Consider the following 26788-nt stretch of genomic DNA (forward strand, 5'->3'; position numbering starts at 1 on the left):
TCCAAAGGCTGCTCAGATTTTCTCCATGGAAAGGCCCATCCAAGCTTTATGAAATCAATAAAATCACCGATTTCTCTCACAGCATGAAATTCCACTTCATGATAAATACTTCATGCTGTAAAACGATAGCAAAGAGGTTAGACACTAATGCCCTTCACAGAACAATTGAAGTCGCCCTGCAGTTGAAGGGGCAAACTGCAGACGATTACCATGTGAATGGAGCGACAGGGGATTTGGTAAGGGATAGTCCGAGGAAGATACCGATCTGAGTGCAGGTCAGGGGACAGCTAGCGTTACAGCATCTGGTGATGCTGACAATCGGGAGTCGCAAGATTCCTCCGCGTTATGCAACTGCAGCCTGAGATCCAAGAAACGTGCTCAGAGGGAGACAGAGTCCGCGTTCATGTGTCTTCTCTGAGGTTTAAAGCGATACAGCACCCAAAAGCTTTTCATGAAACACCTAAACATGAAAGTTAGATCGGTTTGTTTTCTACTGCTGATGTTCAACCACTGTTTTCTACAGTCATTCCATTCTTAATAATGCAATTTATACTGTTACTTGAATGTCATTCACACTGGTACTTATTGTCACTTGCACTTTTTAAAATTTATATAAATTTCTACTTTTGAATTCTTGATGAAAGTAAATGAGGACCAGCGAAGTAAGAAATGCATCGTACAGTGTAACCACCTGTTTTATTTTTACTGTGTATATGATAATAAAAAATATTTTTATCTTCATCTTAATCTGTTTTTTAATCTACAGAGGCTGAAGTCAATTGAGTTACAACAGTCAGCTTGGGATAACTTTGACTAAAAAAAGTACATACCAAATCTGTGGGTTGCATGTTTTTCTGTTGCTTCTAAACTTCCTCTATTAGTCTGTGCAGTTACATGTTTTATTGTACATCAGCTTGAAATTTAAAAATGGTTGAAAAAAACAGAACCTGTCTAATCAATCCTGCAGTACAATTAACTTCATGTCTGTATGTTCAGAAATATGGTCGCGTAGGTAAGCTCCTGTTGAAGAAAAATAAAAGAGAAACTTATTATTGACTTCATTCCAATTTTTTCCTGTAAAATCTTTCCTGTAATTTTGAGGTATTTTCTCAGAATCAGAGCATCATTACTTTTTCCAACAATACTCCAAAATTCATCTTTTGATTTTGAAGTATTCAACTGTAGCAGTAAAAGTTATGTTTATAAAAACCTTTTTTTTTATTTTTTTTTTTAAATAAATTATTGATTAAGAATAATCTAGGCAGCTTTAATATGAAGCATTTGCAAAAAATGTTGTAGAAAACAAATCACAGTCATTGCTTTTGAAAATATTTGTTTTTATTCTTTAAATCAAAGAGGAATAGACATTTATAGACACAATCAAAGGTCACTAAATGTGTGAGGAAGACAATTTGTATAAGACACTAGCTTTGTTGAGCTCGGCTACATACATACAGTAGTGCTTTTTTCATAACGTACAGAATAAAATAAAATAAAAAAAAACTACTTTGCTGTAAGACTCTAATAAAAGCACATAATAATACAGCATATTTACAAATACATACACTTCTTTATATAGAACACATTTACATAATAAATAGCTTCAGTACCGAGGCGGGGATCAAAGTTTGGGTACTTGGCAGGCCCAGCCTGTTTGTTCTGGCTGGTAAATATAATCCCTCCTGAAAAACAAACAGATTGAGGTTAGGCTGTGCAAATCATACTATTTCTTATCAAAACCAATATATGTAAAAAATCTTGAAGTATATTTTAAACATGATACTGAGATCCCAGAGAGGGTTTTATGTGTTACTACAAGTTGAACACCTGTTTGGATACGGGACACAACAAGGGTCTTAAACCTACACAACAAAACACTGCAGTACAGTTATTTGACAAAAATTAATCGTGTTTCCACAGCAGGAGTTTTAGAGTTTGGGGTTTTACAACTGGCAATTTAAAAATCCAGCACCTGCAAACAAGTATATTTTGTTTTTGTTCACTGAGGCAACTATTTTTTTTTTTACTGAAAAATTCCTAGACATTAGTCCCTGGAGCTAAAGGTTCTGGGTGGAAACATGAGAAATGACCTTCGGGCTTTTGGGGCCCTTTTGAGTAAAATAATTTTAGATGAAAACTTTAGTTTTCAGTACTCACTCTGTCCGGTGTGGTTCGCCGTATTCACGACACAGCAAGCCCTCATCACACGGACAGATCTGGTTGATGCTGAATGCCAGGCCGCCGTCAGGCACGTAACAGTTCTCACCGCGACTCAGTCGTTTCTTGCACACCTGCTCACCGTGATGGCGTGCACAACACATGGATGCTTCGCAGTCTCTGTTAACTTTACACCTGGCACCTGGATGAAGGAAACATTGGTTACTTCCTGTCTCTTCTATTCTTCAAACTGTTTTGAGGTCTTCAGTGAATTTGCTGGCACACTCTTACCCTCTTGTCTATTGGGGATGCTGCGGTGGCACTTCCCGAACATGCAGCTGAGTCCGCGGACACACTGCACATCCCTCCGACAGTAGTAGCCCTCCCCTCGCAGAGGCACACAGAGACCGAAGTGGCGATCACAGAAGAAATCCCGTCCACAAGTCCGGTCATGGCCGCACATTGTCTAAAGAAAAGAGCGGAAGGTGTTAAAATTTTGCCCAAATTTATTTCCTAAAAGTCCTGGACATGGAGTTATGTGTGCAAACGCATGAACATACATTTTTCATACAAGTGAGGAAATGATGCTAATTTAAGGTATACTACTTTATCAAAACCTACATTTTCTAAGCTTATGAATAAATATTTTACTCCACAAACACAGAACTGCTTTTTTCCTCTGATCATTTCTTTACAAAGGATTAAGTTAATAAAAAAAAAATTAAAAAAAGCATCCATACTATCTTACCGTGAGTGGTTTTTCAAGAGGAGTGCTCTCTCTCACCATCCTCCCTTCTTTCGGAGGGCTGTGAGGCAGGTTGAGCATCCAGGCCCAGATATGAGCTTCGGTCCAGCAGAAGCACAGACACAGGCAGAGCAGCCACAGATTCCCCGACATCTTCAGACTGCAAAAAATGAAATTAATAATGATAAAGGCGAGGGAAACTGAAAAGCTCAAAAGTCCCAGTGGAAACGCAGAAAGTTGGTACTGAGGGGATCCATGCAGTGATGGTGGACTGCTCCTCTTCCAGCAGGACATTTATAGGTCAGCAGGGGCTGATCTCTCCCCCACCAGGCTGTTTATCCAAGCAACAGGGTAGGAGGAGATAATTAGTTGTTAACGGATTAACTAGATAGCCCGGGTCACCCCCTGCGGCTAGAAAATAGTGTCAAAATGACCAGCTGAGTGGAGATGGGGCAGGGACGGGACGGACTGACGTGATGGGCTGGTGACAGTTTCACACAATAGAGCTGAGACAAGCGCCACCTCGGGGTGGTTATCTCTGCCAGACAAACAAAAGAGGAGGACAAAAGCAGACACTCGCATGTTTCACTGCTTGCTGACTGACAGGTAGAGCCACTCCGGGTCCTGGCCCCATCCCCACAAAAACCAAAACAAATACTCATAGTCCCAACATCGACTCTCCCGATGCCCCCTTCCCTATCCTACTCCAGACCCCACACTGGGAGCAATTTGCAGAAGTGCATCCTGCAGACAACCTCGTTATCTCATTAAATGTAATTACCATCAGCTATTAGTTGTCATGGGGAGAGAGATGGAGGGGGATAAGGGAGTAAGTGGAGAGGAAACAAAAATAATAATTTTGCACTTTTCTTCCCAACTAAACTGAGAACCTGGAAATGTTCCCTGCTGGCAACAGAGCCGGACACACAGCAGTGTTTATATTTCTGAGTAGCTGCACTACGCGAGAAGAAAAATACTTTTGCTAATAAAGTATTGTTTCATGCAGGTCCAGTCTCACATGTTGAACAAAGCAATTTTCTAAATGAAACAAAAATTACAGCTGGAGCTCTGATGAAGCTCCAAGAAATGCACTCGGACAAAACTCCAGTTATAGACATGAACTGCGCTTTTACTGACCGCGACTGTTTGTCCAGCAACTGCCCCTGTCGGAAAGTCGAAGAATCCTTCTTAAGTCCGTATTTTGCCAACGGTGCAGTCAACTGGTAGCAGTAGTCAAGATATAAAAGTCTCATCCTCTCCCTCCGCACCTGCTCGAGGGCATCCAAACTGCAGCAATCATGCATACATCATGACTGTACTTAAAATGGGATTTGTACTTTATTAAATTGCATTTTCTAACAAAATTTTGGAACAAAAGATTTGCGTGTTTGTTTTGTTTGGGTAAATCAGTTTATAACTTACTTAATAAAACACATTGACATCTTAGTTTACGATACGGCGTAATGGATTTTCTTGAAGTTTTGATGATCACACCAGAGAGGTTAATTTGCTGTGGGAAGGAGGACAACAGAGGAGTTTTAAAATCTCCACAACTGTGATGTACAGTGGGTACGGAAAGTATTCAGACCCCTTTACATTTTTCACTCTTTGTTTCATTGCAGCCATTTGCTAAAATCAAAAAAGTCCATTTTATTTCTCATTAATGTACACTCAGCACCCCATCTTGACAGAAAAAAACAGAAATGTATAAATTTGTGCAAATTTATTAAAAAAGAAAAACTGAAATATCACATGGTCATAAGTATTCAGACCCTTTGCTGTGACACTCATATTTAACTCACATGCTGTCCATTTCTTCTGATCCTCCTTGAGATGGTTCTACTCCTTCATTGGAGTCCAGCTGTGTTTAATTAAACTGATTGGACTTGATTAGGAAAGGCACACACCTGTCTATATAAGACCTTACAGCTCACAGTGCATGTCAGAGCAAATGATAATCATGAGGTCGAAGGAACTGTCCAAGGAGCTCAGAGACAGAATTGTGGCAAGGCACAGATCTGGCCAAGGTTACAAAATAATTTCTGCAGCACTCAAGGTTCCTAAGAGCACAGTGGCCTCCATAATCCTTAAATGGAAGAAGTTTGGGACGACCAGAACTCTTCCTAGACCTGGCCGTCCAGCCAAACTGAGCAATCGTGGGAGAAGAGCCTTGGTGAGAGAGGTAAAGAAGAACCCAAAGATCACTGTGGCTGAGCTCCAGAGATGCAGTAGGGAGATGGGAGAAAGTTCCACAAAGTCAACTATCACTGCAGCCCTCCACCAGTCGGGGCTTTATGGCAGAGTGGCCCGACGGAAGCCTCTCCTCAGTGCAAGACATATGAAAGCCCGCATAGAGTTTGCCAAAAAACACATGAAGTACTCCCAGACTATGAGAAATAAGATTCTCTGGTCTGATGAGACCAAGATTGAACTTTTTGGCGTTAATTCTAAGTGGTATGTGTGGAAAAAACCAGGCACTGCTCATCACCTGCCCAATACAATCCCAACAGTGAAACATGGTGGTGGCAGCATCATGCTATGGGGGTGTTTTTCAGCTGCAGGGACAGGACGACTGGTTGCAATTGAAGAAAAGATGAATGCGGCCAAGTACAGAGATATCCTGGAAGAAAACCTCTTCCAGAGTGCTCTGGACCTCAGACTGGGCCGAAGGTTCACCTTCCAACAAGACAATGACCCTAAGCACACAGCTAAAATAACAAAGGAGTGGCTTCGGAACAACTCTGTGACCATTCTTGACTGGCCCAGCCAGAGCCCTGACCTAAACCCAATGGAGCATCTCTGGAGAGACCTGAAAATGGCTGTCCACCAACGTTCACCATCCAACCTGACGGAACTGGAGAGGATCTGCAAGGAAGAATGGCAGAGGATCCCCAAATCCAGGTGTGAAAAGCTTGTTGCATCATTCCCAAGAAGACTCATGGCTGTACGAGCTCAAAAGGGTGCTTCTACTCAATACTGAGCAAAGGGTCTGAATACTTATGACCATGTGATATTTCAGTTTTTCTTTTTTAATAAATTTGCACAAATTTCTACATTTTGTTTTTTTCTGTCAAGATGGGGTGCTGAGTGTACATTAATGAGAAATAAAATGAACTTTTTTGATTTTAGCAAATGGCTGCAATGAAACAAAGAGTGAAACATTTAAAGGGGTCTGAATACTTTCCGTACCCACTGTACAGAAACTGTATTTTAACCTGTAGGAATGCCTTCACCTAACATCAGCATTCACTGTTTAAGCATTCAGTGTTTTCACTCAGGCTGATGCCAGAATAATTGTTAGTAATTTACATTTTCTTACTGGCAGACAGCACAGATCGGATACGCAGATATTGCAGTCTCCAGGTACTTAAGTCCTTATCAAAACAGGCTAACACAGACCAATGACATAATTGGCGGTCAGTTAGTGAGCACAATAGCGGTAATTAGCAAAAAGTAAATAAGTATTGTATCATGATAATGCAGCCACCTGAGAGGTTTAATTATTTGGATTAATTTGTATTGAGCAGTTAGTGGGAATATAAAGACAGGAAAAAGACTGGGATGCAACAAAGAAGTAAAACATCACGCTTATCTTGTCCGAGACATTTTATGAGTTTCAGTGTATGACTCATCATATCTTGCAATTTAAATTTAACTTCTAAATAACTTCTACTTCTCTTCTAATAAGGTTTTAGATTTAGTTCCCAGAGATTACCCGAACTGTGCTTTGGAGCATAAGAATCACAACTCGAGCTGCGACTCCCACTTTCTCCCCTTATCACGTTTCACTAACACTTATTTTTGTTCTGTATTCGTACTTACAGTAAGATGTCCCCTCCCTTTTTTTTATTTACACAATACCAACAGCAGATAACTGTCTCCAAACAATGCTCAACATGCTCTCCCAGTGTTAATGACTCTACTAATGTCAGTATTGAATGTGCTCATTGTCAGAACCAACATCGCTGTGTGTTTTGTATTTAAGGATTAACAAAAACAATGGGCAGGGTGATGTCTCTTCATTGTAATGGACCGTGATCCCCCCACCGGGAGCTGTGGATTGTGGAGGGTCCGACTTCTTCCAAACACCAAGACAGCATGTTCAGTGCAGGAATGAATAGAGAACTGCGTATTCAGGGTGCTGAACAACAATCTTAAGGGTTCAATATGTAGTTTCACAACTTTACTGGGCACCAAACAAAGTGAGAACTTTGAACGCAGTGGAGCATTCAGCCCATAAAGAGGCAGATATATTTCTCAGGAGTTGTTGGAGACCAAACTCAAGTTAAACTGGCCGATTTCCATTCTTCAGGTAACCACAAACATGACTTCAAATATAGGCTAATGGTGCTCTGTTTGTTGGAGGTGTAATTTGGTCATTTTTAGCCAACCATAAGAACTTTATAAGGATGCGATATGCCAGCGTTGTTTTCAGCATGCAGAGGCAATTTGACCAGGAGGCCATGCTGGCAGCTCTCTGAAACTGTGTGCTCATTGTAAAGAAAACCAAACCGTGACGGATCAAAGGTCCTATGATGCCAACATGCTCACAATGTTAACATACTACTGTTTCCATGGTCAAGACCTTTGTTAAGTGTGTCAGCATACTGATGCTAAACACGAAGTATAGCTGAAGCTGAGGGTGACGTCATCAGCATTGCTAACATTTGGTCATAATCCTTACACAATGAAATACATTTTTGAGCTGAACGATACTCGATGAAATGTCAGGGGATTATTAAGTTAGTTCAAATTCATCCTAAGGGTAACATAAATGTAAAAATGTGATGGGAACGAGATATTTTCAGAATTCACCTATACATACGTACACTGGGAACAAAAGGTTTTTGTAAATTGTCATTGTGCCGGTGTCCCACTGAGCGTGGCTGCGGCCCTCACAGTCCATCTGGCAATGTGAATGTCATCGTGTAGGAACACAGTGTTCTTCATTAACTCAAGAGCCTTAAAATCTAAACTGAAGTTACATTTAAAAAAAAAAAAAAATGAGGTGCTAGAAATGCCTCAAAGCCATTTGTTTGAGTTTGTGGGCAGACATTCCACACCTTCCACAGACGGGCTGACGTATTGGGTCGCTCCTCACTGAGGGGAAGTGAGCGGTGAACTGGAGCCAGCGAATGTTAACAGGAAGAAAAGATTGCCGTCGAGAGCGAGGTAAGAAGATTGATGTCGCTCTCACGTGTGCACGGCAAATGCGATGTGGAGCTGTTTTTTTTTTTTTTTTTTTTATTTAAAATAAATCTGACTGTCTTTCTGTAATGATGTAGTAATGTATTACTTTACAATTGTATTTATTGTGATTGAGACATATGTTAACTCTTGATAAAGTTAATGACACCTGTGTTCAGTGTCAGGCTCTTTGTACCAGAGTTCAAAGAGCTGAAGGCCTTTTCTTAAAAAAAATAATTAAAAAAAAAAAAAATCTTTCTATGCTGTATTTTAAGGCAGAAAACACTGGAAAAGCGTAACATAAAACAAAGGGATCACATTTTAAGTCATCTTGAATTGGACAATGTTTGTCCAGCTCAAATATTCACTTGTAAACCACGACACGTAATCCCTTGTAAGTTTCCAATGATGATAATAAGCCTGCTTCACTGGCTCATAAGCAACTCCACATCTGTCCCATGTAATTGTTTATTCATGGTGACAGTAATGCTTCAAGTATACATTTTTGACAAAGTGCTAAAACTAATGATAATAAAATGTCTTCCTTGTTGCGGGTCTACAACAAAATAAACACAGTTACCTCATGATTAAAAATAACCTCAGATAGACCAAACCTGTGTTTTATTTTGGTGTCAGATGTTTGAACTGCACTTCTGGTAATAATGTTCTCTATAACATGTTTCCAATTGGAACAAGACAGAGGAGTGTGACTCCCTCTATAATGGGAAACAGCCCTGTGTCTTCTTCGTGCCAGGTTTTTTTTTTTTTTTTTAAAAAGATGATGATGAATTGAAACGAAGAAGAGGGCAAGACGAGAATCTGGAGTAAGGGTCACCGGAGGCCAACGGTGGCAACTGTTACAACAAGTGACCTGTTCTGCAATCATAGTTGAAAGAACACTTTTTGGTGGATTCGTTTCTTGCCTTGTTGTCATTAGCTGTGGTGAAACTGGAGAACCGCCTGGTACTAGCTGTCCTGGATGTTACGTGGCCTTTTGGCAGTCCTGCACCTGCATGAATACAATCTGACCATACATTTCTAGTCCAAATTATACCCCGATGTCACAGATGAATCAGCAATGACAACTTTGCCAAAGCGTTTTACTGTTGTTTTCCCAAAAAATAATGTGCCTGTTGGGTGACAAATTAAAGGAAAACCCAACATAAATTGCCTGTGTACGGTTTTGAACCACAAGAAAGTCTTCAGTGCCACTTGGCAGTAAGTCCTCAAGTCTTTTGAACTCTTTTTGTTGGGAGGAACATGACTTTTCAAAAAGATTTTACATCATTTGGTGTTTTGATGTCGGTAGGGACTATCTGACTATCACTACGGACACACGCGTCAGCAAAATATAAACTTTGGCTTCTGTTGACAGGGGTTCATTCTGCCCTTTGAAGCTCTCTATTTATGAATTGTGTGTGCACATGTGGGAACACACCTGACCGGGCAGACACCCAGTGGAGTATAAACTACAAGATCAGAGCCTTAAGACAGATCCAGGTGAACTGAAATGTCAAACTCTCTCTGAACTCCATGGTTTTTGACAAGTAAAAAAAAAAAAAAAAATCATGCTCTTCTAGCTAAATAAAATGATAGGGGTTTTGCTATAGATTGCATGTAAAAAAGTGTCTTAAATTCAACACCACTGTCTTCAAAAAGCATCAACTTCTTCCATGAAATACTAAGTTAATAAGTTTATGGTGTCATCTACTAAATTCACTCATTCTGATCAGTGTTTTGGTAGTTTTTTGGAAAATGTTTCCAGCATTAGTTAGATATTCGGCCGAACAGAGAGGTATGTTTGGGGGCGTGTATTGGTGGGCGGGGCGTAGTGTCTTCAAGTTATCAGTCAGATCTTCCGCTCGCTTCTATCCAGCTCATTCAAATATGGCTACTTATGGCTTCAAAAAAATAACAACAAGAAAGCGATGGCCAAAAGTCATTGATGTCATCTCGGTGGGTTGCATCTTGGGTTTTCCCCTGTTTTAACACCTTGAACATCCCACTGTACAGAAATTTCCATAAAGTTTTTCACAGGATTAAGTATAGATGTACACCCTGATTTTGTGACAGTGTCCAACACTATGCCCAAACGCCAAAACTTCAATACTGAGTCAGGAGGAAATTCTGAGACTTGGCAGAGCTGTTGGATGTTGTAATAAAATCAGTGAATGTACTTTTAATGAACTTCTCACATCAATCAACAAACTAAACAGTCTGGCAAGCACTCATGTGGAACAAATTTACCAACTTACTGGACCCATAAAAATAGTCAGCCCTCCCACTCTGAAGTCATTGTGTTTGTGTATTGAAACATAGGAAAACAAACATTATGTAAGTTTATGGGGACTCACAGGACGGAACAAATTTCAGGCATCATTCTGCCTAATGAATGGTCAATCATAAACTGTTTTACGTGCATACATGTGTTTTGTTTATGCCATAATATATTATGTGTATTCTGTAACAAAGTGAATTTAAATCTAAAACACTGATTTTTCTCACCAGAAAGTGTGCTGAAACACATTTTATAATTTACAACAGACGTGTAAAAATCTGACAAAGCCTGGCTTTACAAGGCGCTGCACCATGTCTTCCTACCAGTTTACATATAAGACTGGCATATTAAGGTATGAAACATTACATAAGAAATTTCAGGGGTGCTAAGTAATCATTTCATAATTTCTTGGTGCAAAGAACTATGTTTATTTTGATACTGATACACCTACTGATATTTCATCATCCCATCCCACTGAGAGATTCACAATAGAGAGCATAGCGGCAGCAGAAAATTGCCAGCATGTAAGGACGAAGCTGGTAGTCTTCTATATTTACCTTTTTGTCAACAAATTCCATGAAAAGACCAAAACAAACCATGAACTGATCCAATCATGAGCCATGATTTAAATATCTATGTAGCTAAAGCCTGATATTGTATTCCTCTGTGCCATGGAGTGCCGCTGTTGTCAAAACCGATTAAAAGCACATAAATGAGTCACACGGTTTCGCTGGGTGACATGTTCCTCATAATGAAAACATACAGTCAGTTCCTCATGCACCATCCTGCTGCCGAAAATGCTCACTGGCACGCGACTGAAAAATACTCTCTTCCTTTTTGTTTGAGTGATCTCCAGAAAAATCAAGAAAATACTCAACTATTTTCAAAATTAAAAATATGAAAATTGAGATTTGAAACTTCTGTAGGAATAAATGTCCAAAACACCACAGAATGGATCGAGAGATGGGAAACTACTGGGATAACTTGCTCCACCTGCATCCACCACAACCCTACTTCAGATGGATGGATGGATGGATGGAGCTTAGCTGATGTCAATAATTAATGTAATGTGATTATACTGGGACATGTGCAGCATTATTTTGTATCTATTATGACTCATGGGTTGCGATCATGTGATGTCTTGTGCTCCTAAATATGTGTAGTTTCTGTGCGTGGGTTTAGTGTCAGATCAGCAGTTTTCCAGAAACTCCGAAGTGCGCACTTAGTAAAGCAGCCAGTCTCATCTCATCCACACCCGCCCATAGTGATTTCCTCACACAATGACAAATGATTTATGAAACAAATGAAACCACAAACAGACCTATTTTTAAAAAAAATGTAGTCAGCTTTCTATTATTGGAGGCAGAAGTAACATAAAAACAGACATTCTCTGTCACACTCTGAACAAACCTCTGTTCCCGACAGGTTTGTATAATGTGTACGTGTTAAACAAACAGTAAAAATTGTTGCAGACTCAGCAAATGTTCACAAAAAATGGATCTGGATCATTCTTACTCCAACAAAATGAAATAAATTCTCTCAAATAGCACCACCGGAAGAAAATTTAAGGTTGGGTTAAGTTGAGTTCAATAAATTTTCATGAACTGAAAAATCTCTAATAAAACTGATTTGTATTTTCAGAGTAACAGATTGTGGAAAAAAAAAAAAAAAAAAAAAACCTCCCTGATCAACCCCAACAACAGCAGCAACTAAATCAACCCTGAATCATCATCGTAGTACAGCTGGATTCCAAACACCCCACGTGTCAAATCATCCTCCACTATAAGAAGCAGGAAAACTGGTTTTAGTAAACTTGCGTGTATATAAAAAAAAATTAAAAAAATTAATAAAAAAGCCTAAAGATTGTATTGATTTTTCTAATAGCTCCTCAAACTTCTGTGAAAGCTCCTCTCAGGATTTCCCCTATTTAACAATCACATTTGTTTTGGTTCAACATGCTTCCACATGAGGGAGACAAGCTCCTCCCAACTCCAACATCCTCTTTTTTTTGTTTTAGAAGGAAAAACATTTTTTTGAAATACATAAATATTTCCTCTTTGGGAAGTCTTACAAAAATCCAGAGCTGTGTTTGAGAGAGAAAGAGACGAAAGGAAGGAGACAGACAGACATCCAGACGGGGGGAGTGGAGAGACGGGACGAAAAGAGCTATTTCAACGAGGAGAAATTATTAAGATTGGAGCAAAGAGAAAACACAAGCCCCCAATCTGCAACACTTCAGCTGCATGTCAACTCTTCTCTTGCCATGGATTCGTCATCGCAGATATTACTCTGAGGGCCCAACGAGGACGTAAAGCAGAGACGGGGAGACGGCAGAGGAGGGAGAAAAAGCTGTAAACCTTGGCTGAAGGGAGGAAAAAAGCAGTCGTGTGGGAGAGCAGAGGCGAAGAGACAGCGACGAAAGGTGGGGGAGTGGAGGAGTGAGGCGCCCCGTTCTTCTCGAGCAGAGTGAGAGAAGGGGGAAACAGGAGAAAAAAAAAAAAAAAAAAAAAAAAAAAAAAAGAAGCAGAGAGGAGTGATAAAGAGTCGGGGAAGGAGGGAGAAGAGTCAGCTGGACATGGGGCTTTGTGCTGTTCTCCTCATCTGTCTCTCCCAGGCTGAGCTGGGGAGAGTCTGGGCTCAAGAGCGTGAAGGTAAGCCTCACACCGAACACACTTACAGGTCGACGAACAATAACCCCATTCGACTACCTCGTTTAAAAAAAAAAACAGACTGTCAGGTGCTGCACAGGTTCAGCCAAATATTATCTGACCTGAATTCTTTGCAGCCACCTCCTGCAACAGGCATGCTTAAAATCTATTGGCGCACTTTTTTTTTGCGGTGGGATTGCATGTGTGAGTAAATGTTTCTGTGCATATGTGCATGTGTGAAGCTAACAGGTCCCATGACATTTCTCTCTGTCAGTCACAGTAAGCACATGAAAGAGTCTGTTCCTTTTTCTTTTTTTTTTTTTGGTTAAAGATGATATTCCTAAAGCTCTGACCAGAAAAGCCAATTATTTGGTGTTTATGAGCCTGGAAGTCACAATCAATGCATTTTGACATCTAAATGTTTGAGGCTACCCAGTTATTTTAACACTGACATTGCTGGAGGTGTTTTACAAAAGTAGAAAAAAAAAAAAAAAATCAATGGGAATTTTTAAATTTGGAAAGTTTTGTACTTTTCTATGTCGCTGTATCACATCTCAAAGTGCGTCTATAAATGATGTGTACCTGTTTGTTATGTGCATCCTGTATATGGATGCTCTATACTCCTCTGCCATCCGGCTATGTGTGTGTGTGTGTGTGTGTGTGTGTGTGTGTGTGTGTGTGTGTGTGTGTGTGTGTGTGTGTGTGTGTGTGTGTGTGTGTGTGTATCCGCATGTATGTATTTTTGTTCTCCTTGGAGATATATTATTTTTAGCCAGCCCCCGTTCTTCCGCTGCCGCTCCTCTTCCTCCTCCTCCTCCTCCTCCTCCTCCTCCTCCTCCGACAATCAGTGGTGCTCCAGTTTCTCTGGCCTCTCCTGTGGTCCTAGTTCTTCTGATCAGGGGCCTAGCTCTGCAGAGGACAACCCGACATACAAAGACCAGAGAGAGACCCCCCCCCCTCCCCTACCCCGACATAAGGCCACTTGAAGTCCAGCAGAGCGTCGACGCTCATCTTTACCACGAAAAAAACCTCCAAAACCTGAGATCCAGATCAAGTTGTCAGCTTTCATCTAATTACAGCGACGTCCCCAATGTGGGTCCTTTTCCCTTCAGTTTGATAACTTCATATCAGTGCTTTCTGACAACAGAAAGTGGAACAGCTCTAAAATAAACAGTGCTAGAAGCACGCTCTCAATCACTTTAAATCAATGGCAAGTACCTTTCACTCCTGTCTCGCCGTAGACTGGAGGCTGGGCTAAATCTCTTTCACGGAGCTGTTAACACTCCAGCAGAGTTACATAAAATTGGGTGCACGGCCGTCCCCGTTTTCTCACAGGTCAGGACCCTCAAGACCGTCTGCACATCTGCAGTTGATTGAAAGCACAAATTTCAGAGTCAAAAGTTCACCAAAGTTGAACTCCATGCAAAAGTTTGCGCGTTTACTTCACCTGCTTTAGAGAATCCGCTGATCACGGTGATTCAGCCTAAATTGATTTTTACAAATGCTGGTGTGATGTTACATTTCTGCGTTGCGCAGGATATCAAGTTGTGAGATGAGATCTGTCATTAATGTATAATTTAGGTGCAAAAGAGTCTACAGTCACGCCAGCAGGTTTGTGAGGCTGCAGTGCTTTCAGCTAAATGCTAACATTAGCATTGACTGACATCGGCGATAGCAACGTTAGCATCCTGATGATTAACAGGCAAAATGATCACTAAGAACAACTGAGGCTGACGGGGACGACATTTGTGCTGCAGGCGATAAACCAAAGTACTTGACAAAGAAAATGTTTGACCTGAAGTTCATCTTCAGTTAAGATTCATCCTCCGTGTGTATCTGAACCAAAAATGACGACAGCCCGTCTAATAGTTGTCAAGAAATTTCCCTCAAAACCACAAATGTGAACCTCGTGGTGGCAACAAGGAAAGAGCCAGTCGATCGGAACGGCTTCATCCTCTGGGGACCATGAATGTCTGAACAACAGCTGTTGATATTTCAGTCAGGACATAAGAGGACAACAGACTGACTCCCGGACCAAACATCGCCATCTACAGAAATGCAAATCTCCTCTCTTAAAGTACATTATTATTCTCACTCAACGAGTGACTCACTCTTGCCCCTTTTAACTTTTACACAACGGCGTAGCTAGAAACTCTGGTCCATCTGTCAGTACTCGATCCCCCACCAGGAGCATCTCGGTGTCCCTGCTGCAAGACCTCTACGGTTGAGCAGGTCACCAGGATGCTGATTCCCCATATGGAGTTGAGACAGCATGTCTGACGGGGCCACTAATAGTAAAGTGATATTATCTGAGGTTGCATTTGCACATCACGGCTTCAAATTGTGACTTCAAAAATGAAAAGAATCAATAATTGGCATGCAGAATTTACGTATGTATGTAGGTTTATAAGATGCTAATAGTTGTCAAGATGAAGCAGCGTTAAGAGGCGTTAAGTTCAGAGAGACGTTAAGTTCAGGAGCAGCATCGTGACGAGTTGATGGATGGATCGGAGCTGGTAAAGTTTTAAACCAGATGGAAACTATACAAGAAAGTTTTGAACTTAATCTGACACTGCACAGATCAACACAGGACAGTGGGTGAGACTGAAGCAGCAGACAAATAACAATATTTCCTCCTAAATGGTAACAGATGTGAGGTTTTGATGACTGGAGTTGCATAATATCTGTGGGAATATTGGTGTTAAAGTGGGTAAATTAAAGGAAATTTAAATATATATCAATCTGATGACCAAAGAACTAAAGTGTACTTTGATTCTGGTCAGCTAATAAGGAGCGACTGCACATTTCTCGCTAAAATAATCTCAGATTGTAAAATCAATTGCAAACGTGAGCAGAAAACATCCCCATCTGTGACAGTTCATCCCTTTCGACCGTTTCTAAACCTGGAGGCTAATTGAGTTCATCCATATTTATCTTAACAGCGCATTTTTCCTTTTTCTGTTCGGGTCCTTATCAGTCCAGCTGCCAGTGTTTGTGGTTGTGTGCTATGGTTACTGCTGTTTCTGAGGATGAGGTGCCAAATGACTTCCTCCCACGCCATAAACTCCAGGCTGGTTTTAACACTGACCACCCTTTTACAAGACCAAACGCAGAAAAAAACCCACCACATGACAAACCGCAGTGACCTCGTGTTGTGATTACTGTTCCAATAATGATTCTTTTAAGATCCTTTACTTTGAGAATCTCTGTCCTGACAGTAGGACTGTGTCTCATTTCCATCAGTACACAAAACAGGACTGCTTCAGGGTCAAGACTTTGTTTGTATCCTGAGATTTAATCATCTCTCCTCTGCTGTGTTTGCACGGTACATAATGGTTCACTTTCTTCAGCGCGTCAGCCTCTGGAGCAAAGATGTTGGCCTTTTGCTTTCTTTTAATGGGCCTGCAGATAATTTCTCTTTTCTCTTTTCCGTGACCGAGTACATGTCTTTGTGCCCTCGACGTATCCTCGCCTGCGTTTAGAGCTTCAAAGTCTTATGCATTTAAACAGAAAGAGGAAATTTAGTTTTCATCCGCCGGAACAGACTTAAAGACTGTTAAACTTGGGGGAACGCGGCGCTGTTTTTTTTTTTGTTGTCTTGTCAATCCTCAGCTGCTGTCGAGCCTTCGTAAGCTGCGTTCAAACAGAAACTTTTTTTTGTTTCTTATATGTATGACAATGAATAAATAAAGTATTCATAAATAGTCTAAATTTTGCAGGCCGTAGAGCTACTGTACGTTTCTGGCAAAAGACAGGCAGAGAAAGCAAGAGATCAGGGGACTAGGAAAAGGGGCGCGTGGGACACGGCAATGAGATCAACACAATATGTCCATTCATAGCACAATGTGCACAGCTTAACCTGCTGTGTCCTAGTTTGATGTGACTCCCAACACCCACTAGATTTGCAAGGTGGATGCTGCAATGCAGACCCATCTGAGGAAGCAGATATAGTGGACAGCACCGCCACGCTGGTGCCTTTGCCTCAAAATAACTGATGTGCAGTTGCTAAATCACACAAAAAAGGAGCATGCAGGATGAGCGGTTCGATTCCCACTCAGGTCAACACTCCTGGCACTGCAAGATATGTTGGATTAACAAGTGGGAAATCTGCACAAAAGAAATACAGTCGAGGTGAATTGACAGGAATAGAAATATTCCACATGTAGAAGACTTTCAGAATCCATTTAATCTAACAGCAGGAGCCCCAGGGTGCATGTTTACAGTCAGGTCACACACTATTCACCAGCCAATTTGTCACATCCGTCACCTCAGACATTAGTGGTTTGGGCCTCATGTCAAATTCACCAGGATGTTTTTTTCTGCACCAGTTTGCACATTTCCAGTGGTCCACATGTGTCGGCCAGACCCGACACTATCGAGGTCGACGCCTTCACTCGAGTTCTTATACACAAAGCCCAGCCCACTCTTGAACTCTTTTTAGCCCTTTTCTTTTTTGTTTTTTTGTTAGAAGATCATTCAGGCCCACATGCAGGCAGTTAGACAAGGTTAGAGATGTTCCAGGAAAGAAAACAATTTCATCACTTGGCAAAATCTGAGTGACTTATGTTGCAGAAAAATGTCAGCATTCTCTGGACTGCAGTCCAGACGTGTAAAGTGTTCCGTTAGAACTAATAGTCCCCGATCGGCCACTTCCAGCAGGCTCTTCCTCATCATTTCCCCCTGCTGTTTGACGCCTCCTCGGTTTGTTTGGAAGTGCCAATCTGACCCAATTAGGAGCCTCTCGTTCTGAAGCTGTGGAAATAGCTTCCGCTGCACCGTAATCAGAAAGGAGTCTTCATTAGAGCGATCTCCCTCGAGTGTGTGAGAACCTGTCTCCGTTTCATTCTCGTTCCATTTGGTCTCTTAAGAGTTTATTTTCATTGTCTCTTTGTTTTACCTGACTAACAATATAAAAGTCCTCTTTATAGGATGTCTCACTTTCTTGGAACCTTAAAATAACTAAACGTTCACTCTGATGATGAAACTGTAGAGTATTTCGTATCTGGCCAAGACATAGTCAAGCACAACCCACCGTAAAACCACAATTTGTTGATGTACAATTTCTGTAAAACAAACAGTATACAACATGCTAATTAGTGAGCTTTAAATGTGCTGATGGGCATATTTTGGTTCCTTTGGGCAGAGCCAGGTCAGCTGTTTCCCCTCCTTTTCTAGTCTGTATGCTAGGCTAAGCTACCTGTTCTACTAGAACAACCTTATCTAACTGTATAAAAGAAAGCTCCTCGGGTCAGGGGCAACCAGGTGGGTTTTCGTTGACATTGGCGGGGTTGTGCACTGTGAATTTGTCCCCCAGGGTCAGACTGTCAACACAGAGTTCCACTGTGATATCTGAGGGAAAACATTTGGCGCAAACAACGTATATTTTAACATTAATATGTTGCAATAAGAGGATCGACTCCTCTGATAAGATTTTGGAACTTATCTGCAGCGATTTCCCATTTCGGCCGACTTCACTCTCCAAATATGGTTGAAGTTCATCCCAGAGGTGTTGAACGGAGTCGAGGTCACGGTTTTGTGCAGGCCGGTCGAGGTCTTCCACAACAAACTGGGAAAACCATTTCTTTATGGCCCTGGTTTTATGTCCAGATGCACTGCCATGCGGAGACGAGAAAAGGACCAAACACAAAGTGCAGCTACAAAGCAGTGAGTCTACTATTGTCTAAAATATCACTCAATGCTGGCACAAGGTTTTAATTGGAACAAACAGACCTAGCCAGCCCAATAAAACAGCTCCAAAACAACTACAAAAAAAAGTACACCGACATGACCAAGGGTATCTACATACCTTTGGTCTTATGTTGTAAACACAATTTGAAAAGAGAGGGCAGCTGAACCTCAGGCCGGCACTTCTTGTTCCCTTTCTCAAGATGTTCATAACATTCTGCTGCTTAACAGCTCAGTTCAGTGAACTAACAGCTCAAATAAAATAAAATCCAGACAGCTAACTGGATTTAATCCCTCGAACTTCAGCAAGGACAAATAAGGCAGAGTCCTTCACCCGGCTGAAGAATCAGTGAGTTCGTCACCGAGTTCTGCTGATCTTGCAACTGGCGACTGAAAATGGCAGTGAGTCACGGATTGGTTCTAGAAATACAAACATCCCTCTACGATCTGATGAACAGATGTCTCTCTCTCTCTCTCTCTCACACACACACACACACACACACACACACACACACACACACACACACACACACACACACACACACAGAGTCACAGTCACACACACACAAAACATAGGTGGCCTGCAGAGATGTGAATACACACACAAACGTTACTCCATACTTATTGTGTGCATTCACAGGGATTATTTGACTGAAGTACAACGCTGGCACCACATGAAGGTCGGTTCACGTTTCGCAATTAGATTATAACCAGCCAAAATACACATGCCACATCATTAGTTTCAAAATGCAGAAATTAAAAAGGAATCATGCCACTATTTCTGCATGACAGATGTAAACAAAATATCCTCATAAATCTTTTTTTCAGGGTGTCGTTTGAGGTTTCTTTACGCGAGTAATTGCTCCAAGACTCCTAAAACATGGATTTAATTTTCTTTAGATATGTATGCCCTGTTAATGATTCAGATTACGGCAACTAATAAACAGCAGATGTGACCACAGGGTACGAAGGCAAAACTGTTTTTTATCATCTCATTTTATGAGATCGTTTTCACATGTTTTGAAATCAAGGAGGAAATTCAATAATCATGTTTGTCTCAAAAGCAGCTAAATTAATCTGCAATGGCAAATGTGGTGCAGCATTTGTTGACCCCATAGTGTATCTCAAATTGATGGTCAATTACAGGTGAAAAATTCAAGGGGAGAAAAAACATCTTGATGCTGCAGACACGAGTCATCTGTTTGCTCATGGATTCAGTCTCCCTGAATGTCGCTGCATGCAGTGTTGACTCTGCTCAGTCACAATAATGCCTGTCTTGTTCTAGATGCACGAAGCGGGACGGCTCTGCGGACAGAGGGGGATCCGTCCAGCTTTCACAGAACCAGGAGAGACCAGCAGACCCCACACAGGCACAGAGAAGCTCGCAACACGCAGGCTGAAGGAGGAGGAGGAAGAGGAGGAGGAGAAGGAGGAGTTGATATCAGCACCCTGCCTGACAACAACATGACCCGAATAGTGGTGAGATGCAAACACCTGACCCTTCAGTAAAGCCCACAGTTACTGCTGCTACAGCCCGTCAAGGCTTCTCACATGCAGTTTGCAGTGGCAGAGTTACCGCTTTAAATTTTGTAGCTGGCACATTTGAGGAGCTAGCCAATTAGCAGTACTTCTGGGACTTGATTGAAAACTCCATCTCCAGCTGACACGTTTTAAAAACAGAATCCCTGAAAAAAAAAAAAAGTGTCTTAAATATCCCCTTGAAGACGAGGCACCACCCGGAGGAAGCTGACCCCATGTTCTTGTTTAACCCAAGTGCTGAAAGTATTTTTAATTCAGAAACTAGCCAGGTTTTCTTTGTTGTTTATATTTTAAAACACTATGATTCACTTTGACAAGGGGAAACCATGAATCAGCAAAAACTATTTCAGGCTCAGTGAAAAAGTGAAACTAATGGGTTCTTAGAAAGTTTAAAAAAAACAGTTACTTCACTGGAAATGTAGAAGATTTGACCTGATTATGGATATTTTGGAGCAATGAAATATTTGATCCCCACATGTCCTCAGGCAACACACTAACCCACTGGTCAGGTTAGTTTCATGAATGTAAGGTAACCTGCTGCCATTTGTGTGAAACTGTGTGAATGCTGGATTAATGAGAGGCAAAATATAAATCGCTTCAGGTTCTTGTAATAACACTGTGCTGAAAGTCTTTACCCTGCCAGGCCAGAGAAACTAAAGGTTCAGAGGTTGAGTTGAAGGTAGAGCTTGAAGCAGAAAGTCACTGTTCTGTGCCATTTTCCATTCATTACCTTTTAGATCAGTGGGTGTGTGTGTGATGGAGTTTTATTTGTGTCTTGTGTCCTAGACTCATCTTTCAGTTGAATCAGCCTCACTAAAATTCAACCCAAATAAATTGTGTTGTACATGTTTTTTTTCTCTCCCCACAATTCAAATTGAAAACAGACGACGTCGTCGTCCTGCCAACTTACAGTGTTTGTTTAAGTGTGGCTGTGCATGAGTTTTGGCGTGTGTGCGCTCGCGAATGACTCACTTGGACAAGATCACAAGTAGCTCTGTTGTGCGGCTGCTGTTGATTTTCTGGAGGGTGGTCTGATCCCAATTTCCGAGACCCTCCAAACTCTCTTCAATAAAACAGTCAGCTGTGAGGGAAAACTATATGATTATTCTCCTCACCTAGAAACACCCTCTTCCCCCCCCCCCCCCCCCCTCTAGAAAACACAGACTGGTGTCAGGAAGATGTAAGAAAAAAAGTGGGTCACTTGCTGTATATGGAGCAGCCGGAGAGGTTGTGAGAGCGCTGCATTTAACTGCTCCACTTTCTGAGCCCACGCTAAACCCCAGAACCATTGCTCTCTGTCACCTTGAACTGTGGCATACATTAATAATGCCATCAAGACTGGAGATCTGTATGAAGCTCTTGTTGTCAAAGCTTTGTGCATAACGTGTAAACAGCTCCCCCAAGTGGAGCTAAGTGTGCACATCTGGGGAAACAAATCCCTTAATGTCCCAGTAAAGTTTCTTCCAACCTTTTTTTTTTTTTTTGGCATAAAATCCTAAAACACAACAACTTCATTTGACCACTTTTTATAGGTTGCAAATCTGTAACTTGTGAGCAGAACAACTAAAGACTGAGTTTCTCTTCATGCATGGACAAAATATATTTTTCCACAAGAAATGAGAATAAAATTGGAGAAAATCTTAAACTTAACAGCATTATTTAGTGTAAAGGAGTTTATTGCTTACCTCATGACTCTGGGATGTTGACCATGAAAATAGGACCCACTGGCCAATCAGTCGGCCTCGATCCTCTCTGGTTTGTTCCTCACACTTGTCATGGCAAAATGTCTGGAAAAAAATCAAATGTTCTGGTCAAGATATTATTAATGTCATGAAAACTATAAAAAAAAAAAAATACAAATGACAAAAGAATCCTTCTGTAAACAGAAATATGCAGACAACTATTGATAATCTAATAGAAATAAGTAACAGAAGGTGTCCAAACTTTGATAAATCTTCACAAAGAATAAATATCTTTTGATGAGATATATTCTCATCTTCATCTTCTTTGAGATATGAATGAAACAAATAAGGGCTGCAACTAACTGTTATTTTCAATACCAATCAATCTACTGATTATATATTGTGATGGATTATTTTGTTTAAAAATAAGAAAATGGCCATCCATTCCCAATACTGGAGATGATATATTAAAATTTATTTTATATTCAACTACCGGATCAAAATACAAAAACGTTCGGTTCACTATAACATGACAAAGAAAAGTCTTTAATCGTCACATTTGAGAAGCTTGAACCACCACATTTCATGTTTTGCTTGACAACAGGTAAAAACTATTAACTGGGGGGGTTCCCATTGGTACAGTGATTAAGGCGCTGATGATGAACAGCAATAGCTTAGGATAAGCAGACCTAAATTCACAGTGTGAATATATGGGTCAGGCCACGCTCCATTGACAATTGTTTCCAGTCGTTCCATCCTCATGGGCATAGACTTCAGGTTAATTTTAAAACTACTGGAACAGCCTTTAACCAATCAACATTGACCATCATCATTTCACTTGGCCAAACCCCACTGGGGTCACTGATTGGTTCACCCTTTATAGTGGCTGAGCAAACCTTAAAGCCAACAGGGTTTCCAGACAATAATCAGAGTGAAAACTAATAAATAATCATCACTACCATGTATGTAATGACAAAAGGCAAATAAAGGGAAATATTAGAAGAGCTAGAATGTCTAGAAAATGATGTCACTTTTCTTTTTTGCAGCCTTTAAAACCAAGACGATACCAAACTTATGTCACAATTACAATACTACAGTATCCAAAATCAGAGATTATATGCAGTCTCATATCATGATATTGACGTAATTCCAATGTATTGCCCAGCCCTAATTGTAACATATACATTTTCCTCAAATCATTCAGAATCATTCAGCCCTAATTTACCTAAAATAATCCTAAACCTACTCTGAACTACCTCTCCATGAATCCTGTTTACATGAAGACTTCGCTTGCCTAACGCGTGTCCTCTTTTTCTTCAGGAGGACTCCCAGAGGTACTACAGATGGCTGAGTTTCGGTCCAACAGACAGACAGACTGACAACTTGTGGGTGGATCTGAACAACCTGCACAAGAGCCAAGTCCGAATCCACGGCATCCTGTCCAATACTCACCGACAGGCAGCGGTGAGACGGCGGCACAGACAAGCCTTAACGTCCAATTTACACCCACACGGGTCTGACATTTCTTCTTTTTCCACAGAGGGTGGCTCTTTCCTTTGATTTCCCTTTTTATGGACACAACTTGAGACAAATTATTGTAGCAACTGGAGGTGAGTCGACCTTATATTTGATATTGTAGCAGCATTCATCTACTTTCAATCAAAAGACCAAATGTCTACTGGCACACTGAAGGAGACTTTGTCCTACCCTGGGGAAATATTCAGGCTTACCAGGCTATAACAAATCTAATTAAATGTAAATGCCTTCTTTTCTTTTTTTTCTTAATTGCTTATAGCTGTCGATGTCCTAAATCCTATGTTTTTTTTTCATCTTCAGAAAATATCCCTTCAAAAGAGTCCTCTGTTTGTCCACATTTTCTGTGCACGAAAACATTTCATCAGCTGATCTGAAAATGGATATCGAGTGCAACAAATGAGCGTAAACCTACATGTGTGCAGCTGTTGTCCTAAAATAGTAAAAAAAACAAAACGAATTTGTTGGAATGTTTTTTTCACGTGTACTTGTGTTTGTGGCTCCTTCTCCCCAGGCTTCATCTTCATGGGCGACGTCACTCACCGAATGCTGACTGCCACGCAGTACATCGCTCCCCTCATGGCCAACTTCGACCCCAGCTTTTCTAAGAACTCCACAGTGAGGTACTCGGACAACGGTACGTAGGAGGTCCTCGGCGAAGTCTGCGGTGTCCGGACGCTGCTCGGTGATCTCTGACCGGCCTTCTGTATCTCGTACTCTGCTCAGGTAATCTGTTTGTGGTGCAGTGGGATAAAGTGCAGCTGAAGGACCGAGAGGCTGAAGGACCTTTTACGTTCCAGGCAGCCCTCCACAAAAATGGAACCATCATTTTCAACTACAGAGATGTAAGTTCTGGATTTCAACTGCGTAGCTTTTCTTTTTCAGAAGCAATCCTCAGATTGTACATCCGGTTTATCCACATTACAAGAAATTCTGCTGTTCTTTTTAAGATCCCTGTATCAGTGGAGAAAATTAACTCCACTGAGCATCCAGTGAAAGTGGGACTTTCTGATGCTTTTCTGATGGCCTCCCTCGATGCCTCGCAGCCCTCAGGTCAGTTATTGAAAAATGTAAAATAATATCAGTCTCTAACACTTTTTAGGATGGTTCGGACATTCAAACCCATTACACAGAGTTGGGGCAGAAACAAAAAACAGAAGGGGGGAAAAGTGAGCAGCGTCAGCGCACGGCTCGAGGAGGAAATTGTAATTTGGTCAGACGAAGAAATCAGAAGTCAGGTTGAAAAACTGGATAAAAATGTAGGCCATAACAAAAACAGGAACCTCGGTCTGGATGGTGGTCCACACTTTCCGGTGTGAAAATGGCCTTAGGCAATGTCAGTAACAGCAACTAATACTTTATATTTGTCTTGAAGATCCAAAGCAGCATACCATCTACGAATATCACCGTGTTGAGATTGACACCACAAAGGTCGTTAGCGGATCCGCTTTTGAGTTCACACCTCTGCCCAGTAAGTATTCTCACAAACGGGCCTTTTGTTTAAGGGCCTCGGCCTCATTAATCACCACTCTAACCGCGGTGTGTCTCCACTCCACCAGCTTGCCTTCAGCACACGTCCTGCGACGTCTGCCTAACATCTAACTTGACAAGCGGCTGCGGATGGTGCAACACGCTTCAACGGTGAGATGAAGTTGGATTTTAAATCGCGCCGTGAAAACAGCGGCGCGGTCTCTTCTCATTTTGTTCCTGCTGCGTTTCAGATGCTCCGACGGTATCGACCGGCACAGACAAGAGTGGTTCGACTACAACTGCCCCGAAGAGGTGAGTTACACCACCGGTTTATTCAAACGGAGAGATTAGCAGCTGTTTGCCTGTTTCCTGAGTAATTCCTGTGCGGCGTTCGCTCAGGCCAAAGGCACATGCGAGGACTACAACCCAGTGCTACCCGAGGGATCCATGAGCTCCTTCAACCACTCGTCTCCAGGTCCAACACCTTCCTCAGCAACGCTCGAAGACCAGCCTGTCACGAGGGGTGAGTTTCAGCGGGGGGGGGGGCGGGTGGGACAAGACAGCGACTGTACGTAAAAAGAGGTTCATCTCAACTACAAAGGTGGTTTCAACCGTCTCTATTTTCCTTCCTTTTCAGATTTACAGACGGGCCCTCCAAGCCATAAGGGCATAACCGAGAACACAGCCATCATAGCAGGCGTCGTGGCGGCCCTCGTTCTGCTGGTCGCTCTGACCCTGCTGGCTGTTTACTACATCAACACACACCCCACAGTCGCCCCACCGTTCTACCTCATGCAGGTGAGACAAAAAAAAAATCCTTCCGGCTTCACCGACACGCCACATGTTCATACAACAGTCAACATACTCCGTCCCCCGTGTCTTTAACCATGACTGTCTGTCGTTTGTAGCGACGTACCAATAACTACTGGCCCTCTATGAAGTTCCGCAACCAGGGCTGTCACTCCAGCTACGCTGAAGTCGAGCTCGGGGGTCATGAAAAGGAAGGTTTCATCGAAGCCGAGCAGTGCTGCTGAAGGTCTTGGACTTGCAGGACCCAGTCAGAAGAAGAAGAAGAAGAAGAAGAAGAAAAAAGGACACCATCTTGAGGAATGTGACGGTACTACAAGAAGATGATATTCCGGCAGAACCATCGACACAAGATGTCCTTACTCCAACCTTTGTGGCTGGACCGTGTTTACTGTTACCGCTCTCAGCTCTCGCCAGCTTTCTCTGTGTCCGTTTGCCATCACACAAGGGATCAGCCATGTCATCCAAAGGGTTGGAGGGTCTGAGAGGAAAACAATGTACAGAAACATTGAGACGCAAAATGTGTGACTGTCCAAAAAAACCCATCAATGCAAGGGGCTGTCAGGGAATGAATCAAATTAGCCTTCATACTGCAAACCAATGTACAGCTCAATTTAACTTTGTGATTTTTGTTTTCATCCATTTCATGGAGTTCCTTTTTGTTTCATGAAACTTCTCGCGAGCAATGATTGGTTCATAAATGTTACATGTGGACTTCACTACAGCAGATATTTAGCTATATAACTGATAGTGATTATAACGATCATCTTGAACTTCTCTGGAGAAATATTGTTTGGATGAATTTTAGAGTTTCAAGTTATGAGAGTTTTCTTCAAACCTTTCTGTTTAAATGTCTTCTAATAAAAAAAATTAAAAATTAAAAAAAAACTGGCGGTGAGTGTCGATGTCAATCTCAAATGTGTGGTGAAAAAGCTGGAAAGGAAAAAAAAAAAAAGGTTGTGGCAGGAATGTTTTTGAGGACAACAGCAGCCTAATCAACAACCACATGCCCAGCTCTCAGCAAGGCAGAGCAGCTGCAGCTGTGCACACAACCAGC

The 26788-nt window shown here is 41.6% G+C and overlaps 2 protein-coding genes across 2 annotated transcripts; one reads left to right on the forward strand and one right to left on the reverse strand.

Moving 5' to 3' along the window:
• Positions 1 to 1615: 1615 nt before the first annotated feature.
• LOC138624419 (dickkopf-related protein 3-like) lies at positions 1616 to 22002 on the reverse strand. Its single transcript, XM_069704615.1, has 5 exons — positions 21925 to 22002; positions 2906 to 3062; positions 2449 to 2623; positions 2158 to 2359; positions 1616 to 1682 (listed from the first exon to the last, which is right to left on the reverse strand). Exons 1-5 carry the CDS (start codon positions 21927 to 21929, stop codon positions 1622 to 1624), a joined length of 600 nt encoding a protein of 199 aa, XP_069560716.1. The 5' UTR covers positions 21930 to 22002; the 3' UTR covers positions 1616 to 1621.
• On the forward strand, positions 12410 to 26602 carry LOC138624418 (plexin domain-containing protein 1-like). The gene is made up of 13 exons (XM_069704614.1): positions 12410 to 13018; positions 19986 to 20179; positions 23242 to 23385; positions 23462 to 23531; positions 23969 to 24091; positions 24181 to 24299; positions 24405 to 24507; positions 24830 to 24925; positions 25014 to 25095; positions 25176 to 25236; positions 25324 to 25447; positions 25562 to 25722; positions 25833 to 26602. Exons 1-13 carry the CDS (start codon positions 12943 to 12945, stop codon positions 25956 to 25958), a joined length of 1479 nt encoding a protein of 492 aa, XP_069560715.1. The 5' UTR covers positions 12410 to 12942; the 3' UTR covers positions 25959 to 26602.
• Positions 26603 to 26788: the final 186 nt, after the last annotated feature.

The sequence above is a fragment of the Brachyistius frenatus genome, unplaced genomic scaffold (assembly GCF_029030835.1).
Source record: "Brachyistius frenatus isolate BFR_SWC_R1_liver_20210118 unplaced genomic scaffold, ASM2903083v1 Contig_51, whole genome shotgun sequence".
In the NCBI taxonomy this organism is placed as follows: Eukaryota; Metazoa; Chordata; class Actinopteri; family Embiotocidae; genus Brachyistius; species Brachyistius frenatus.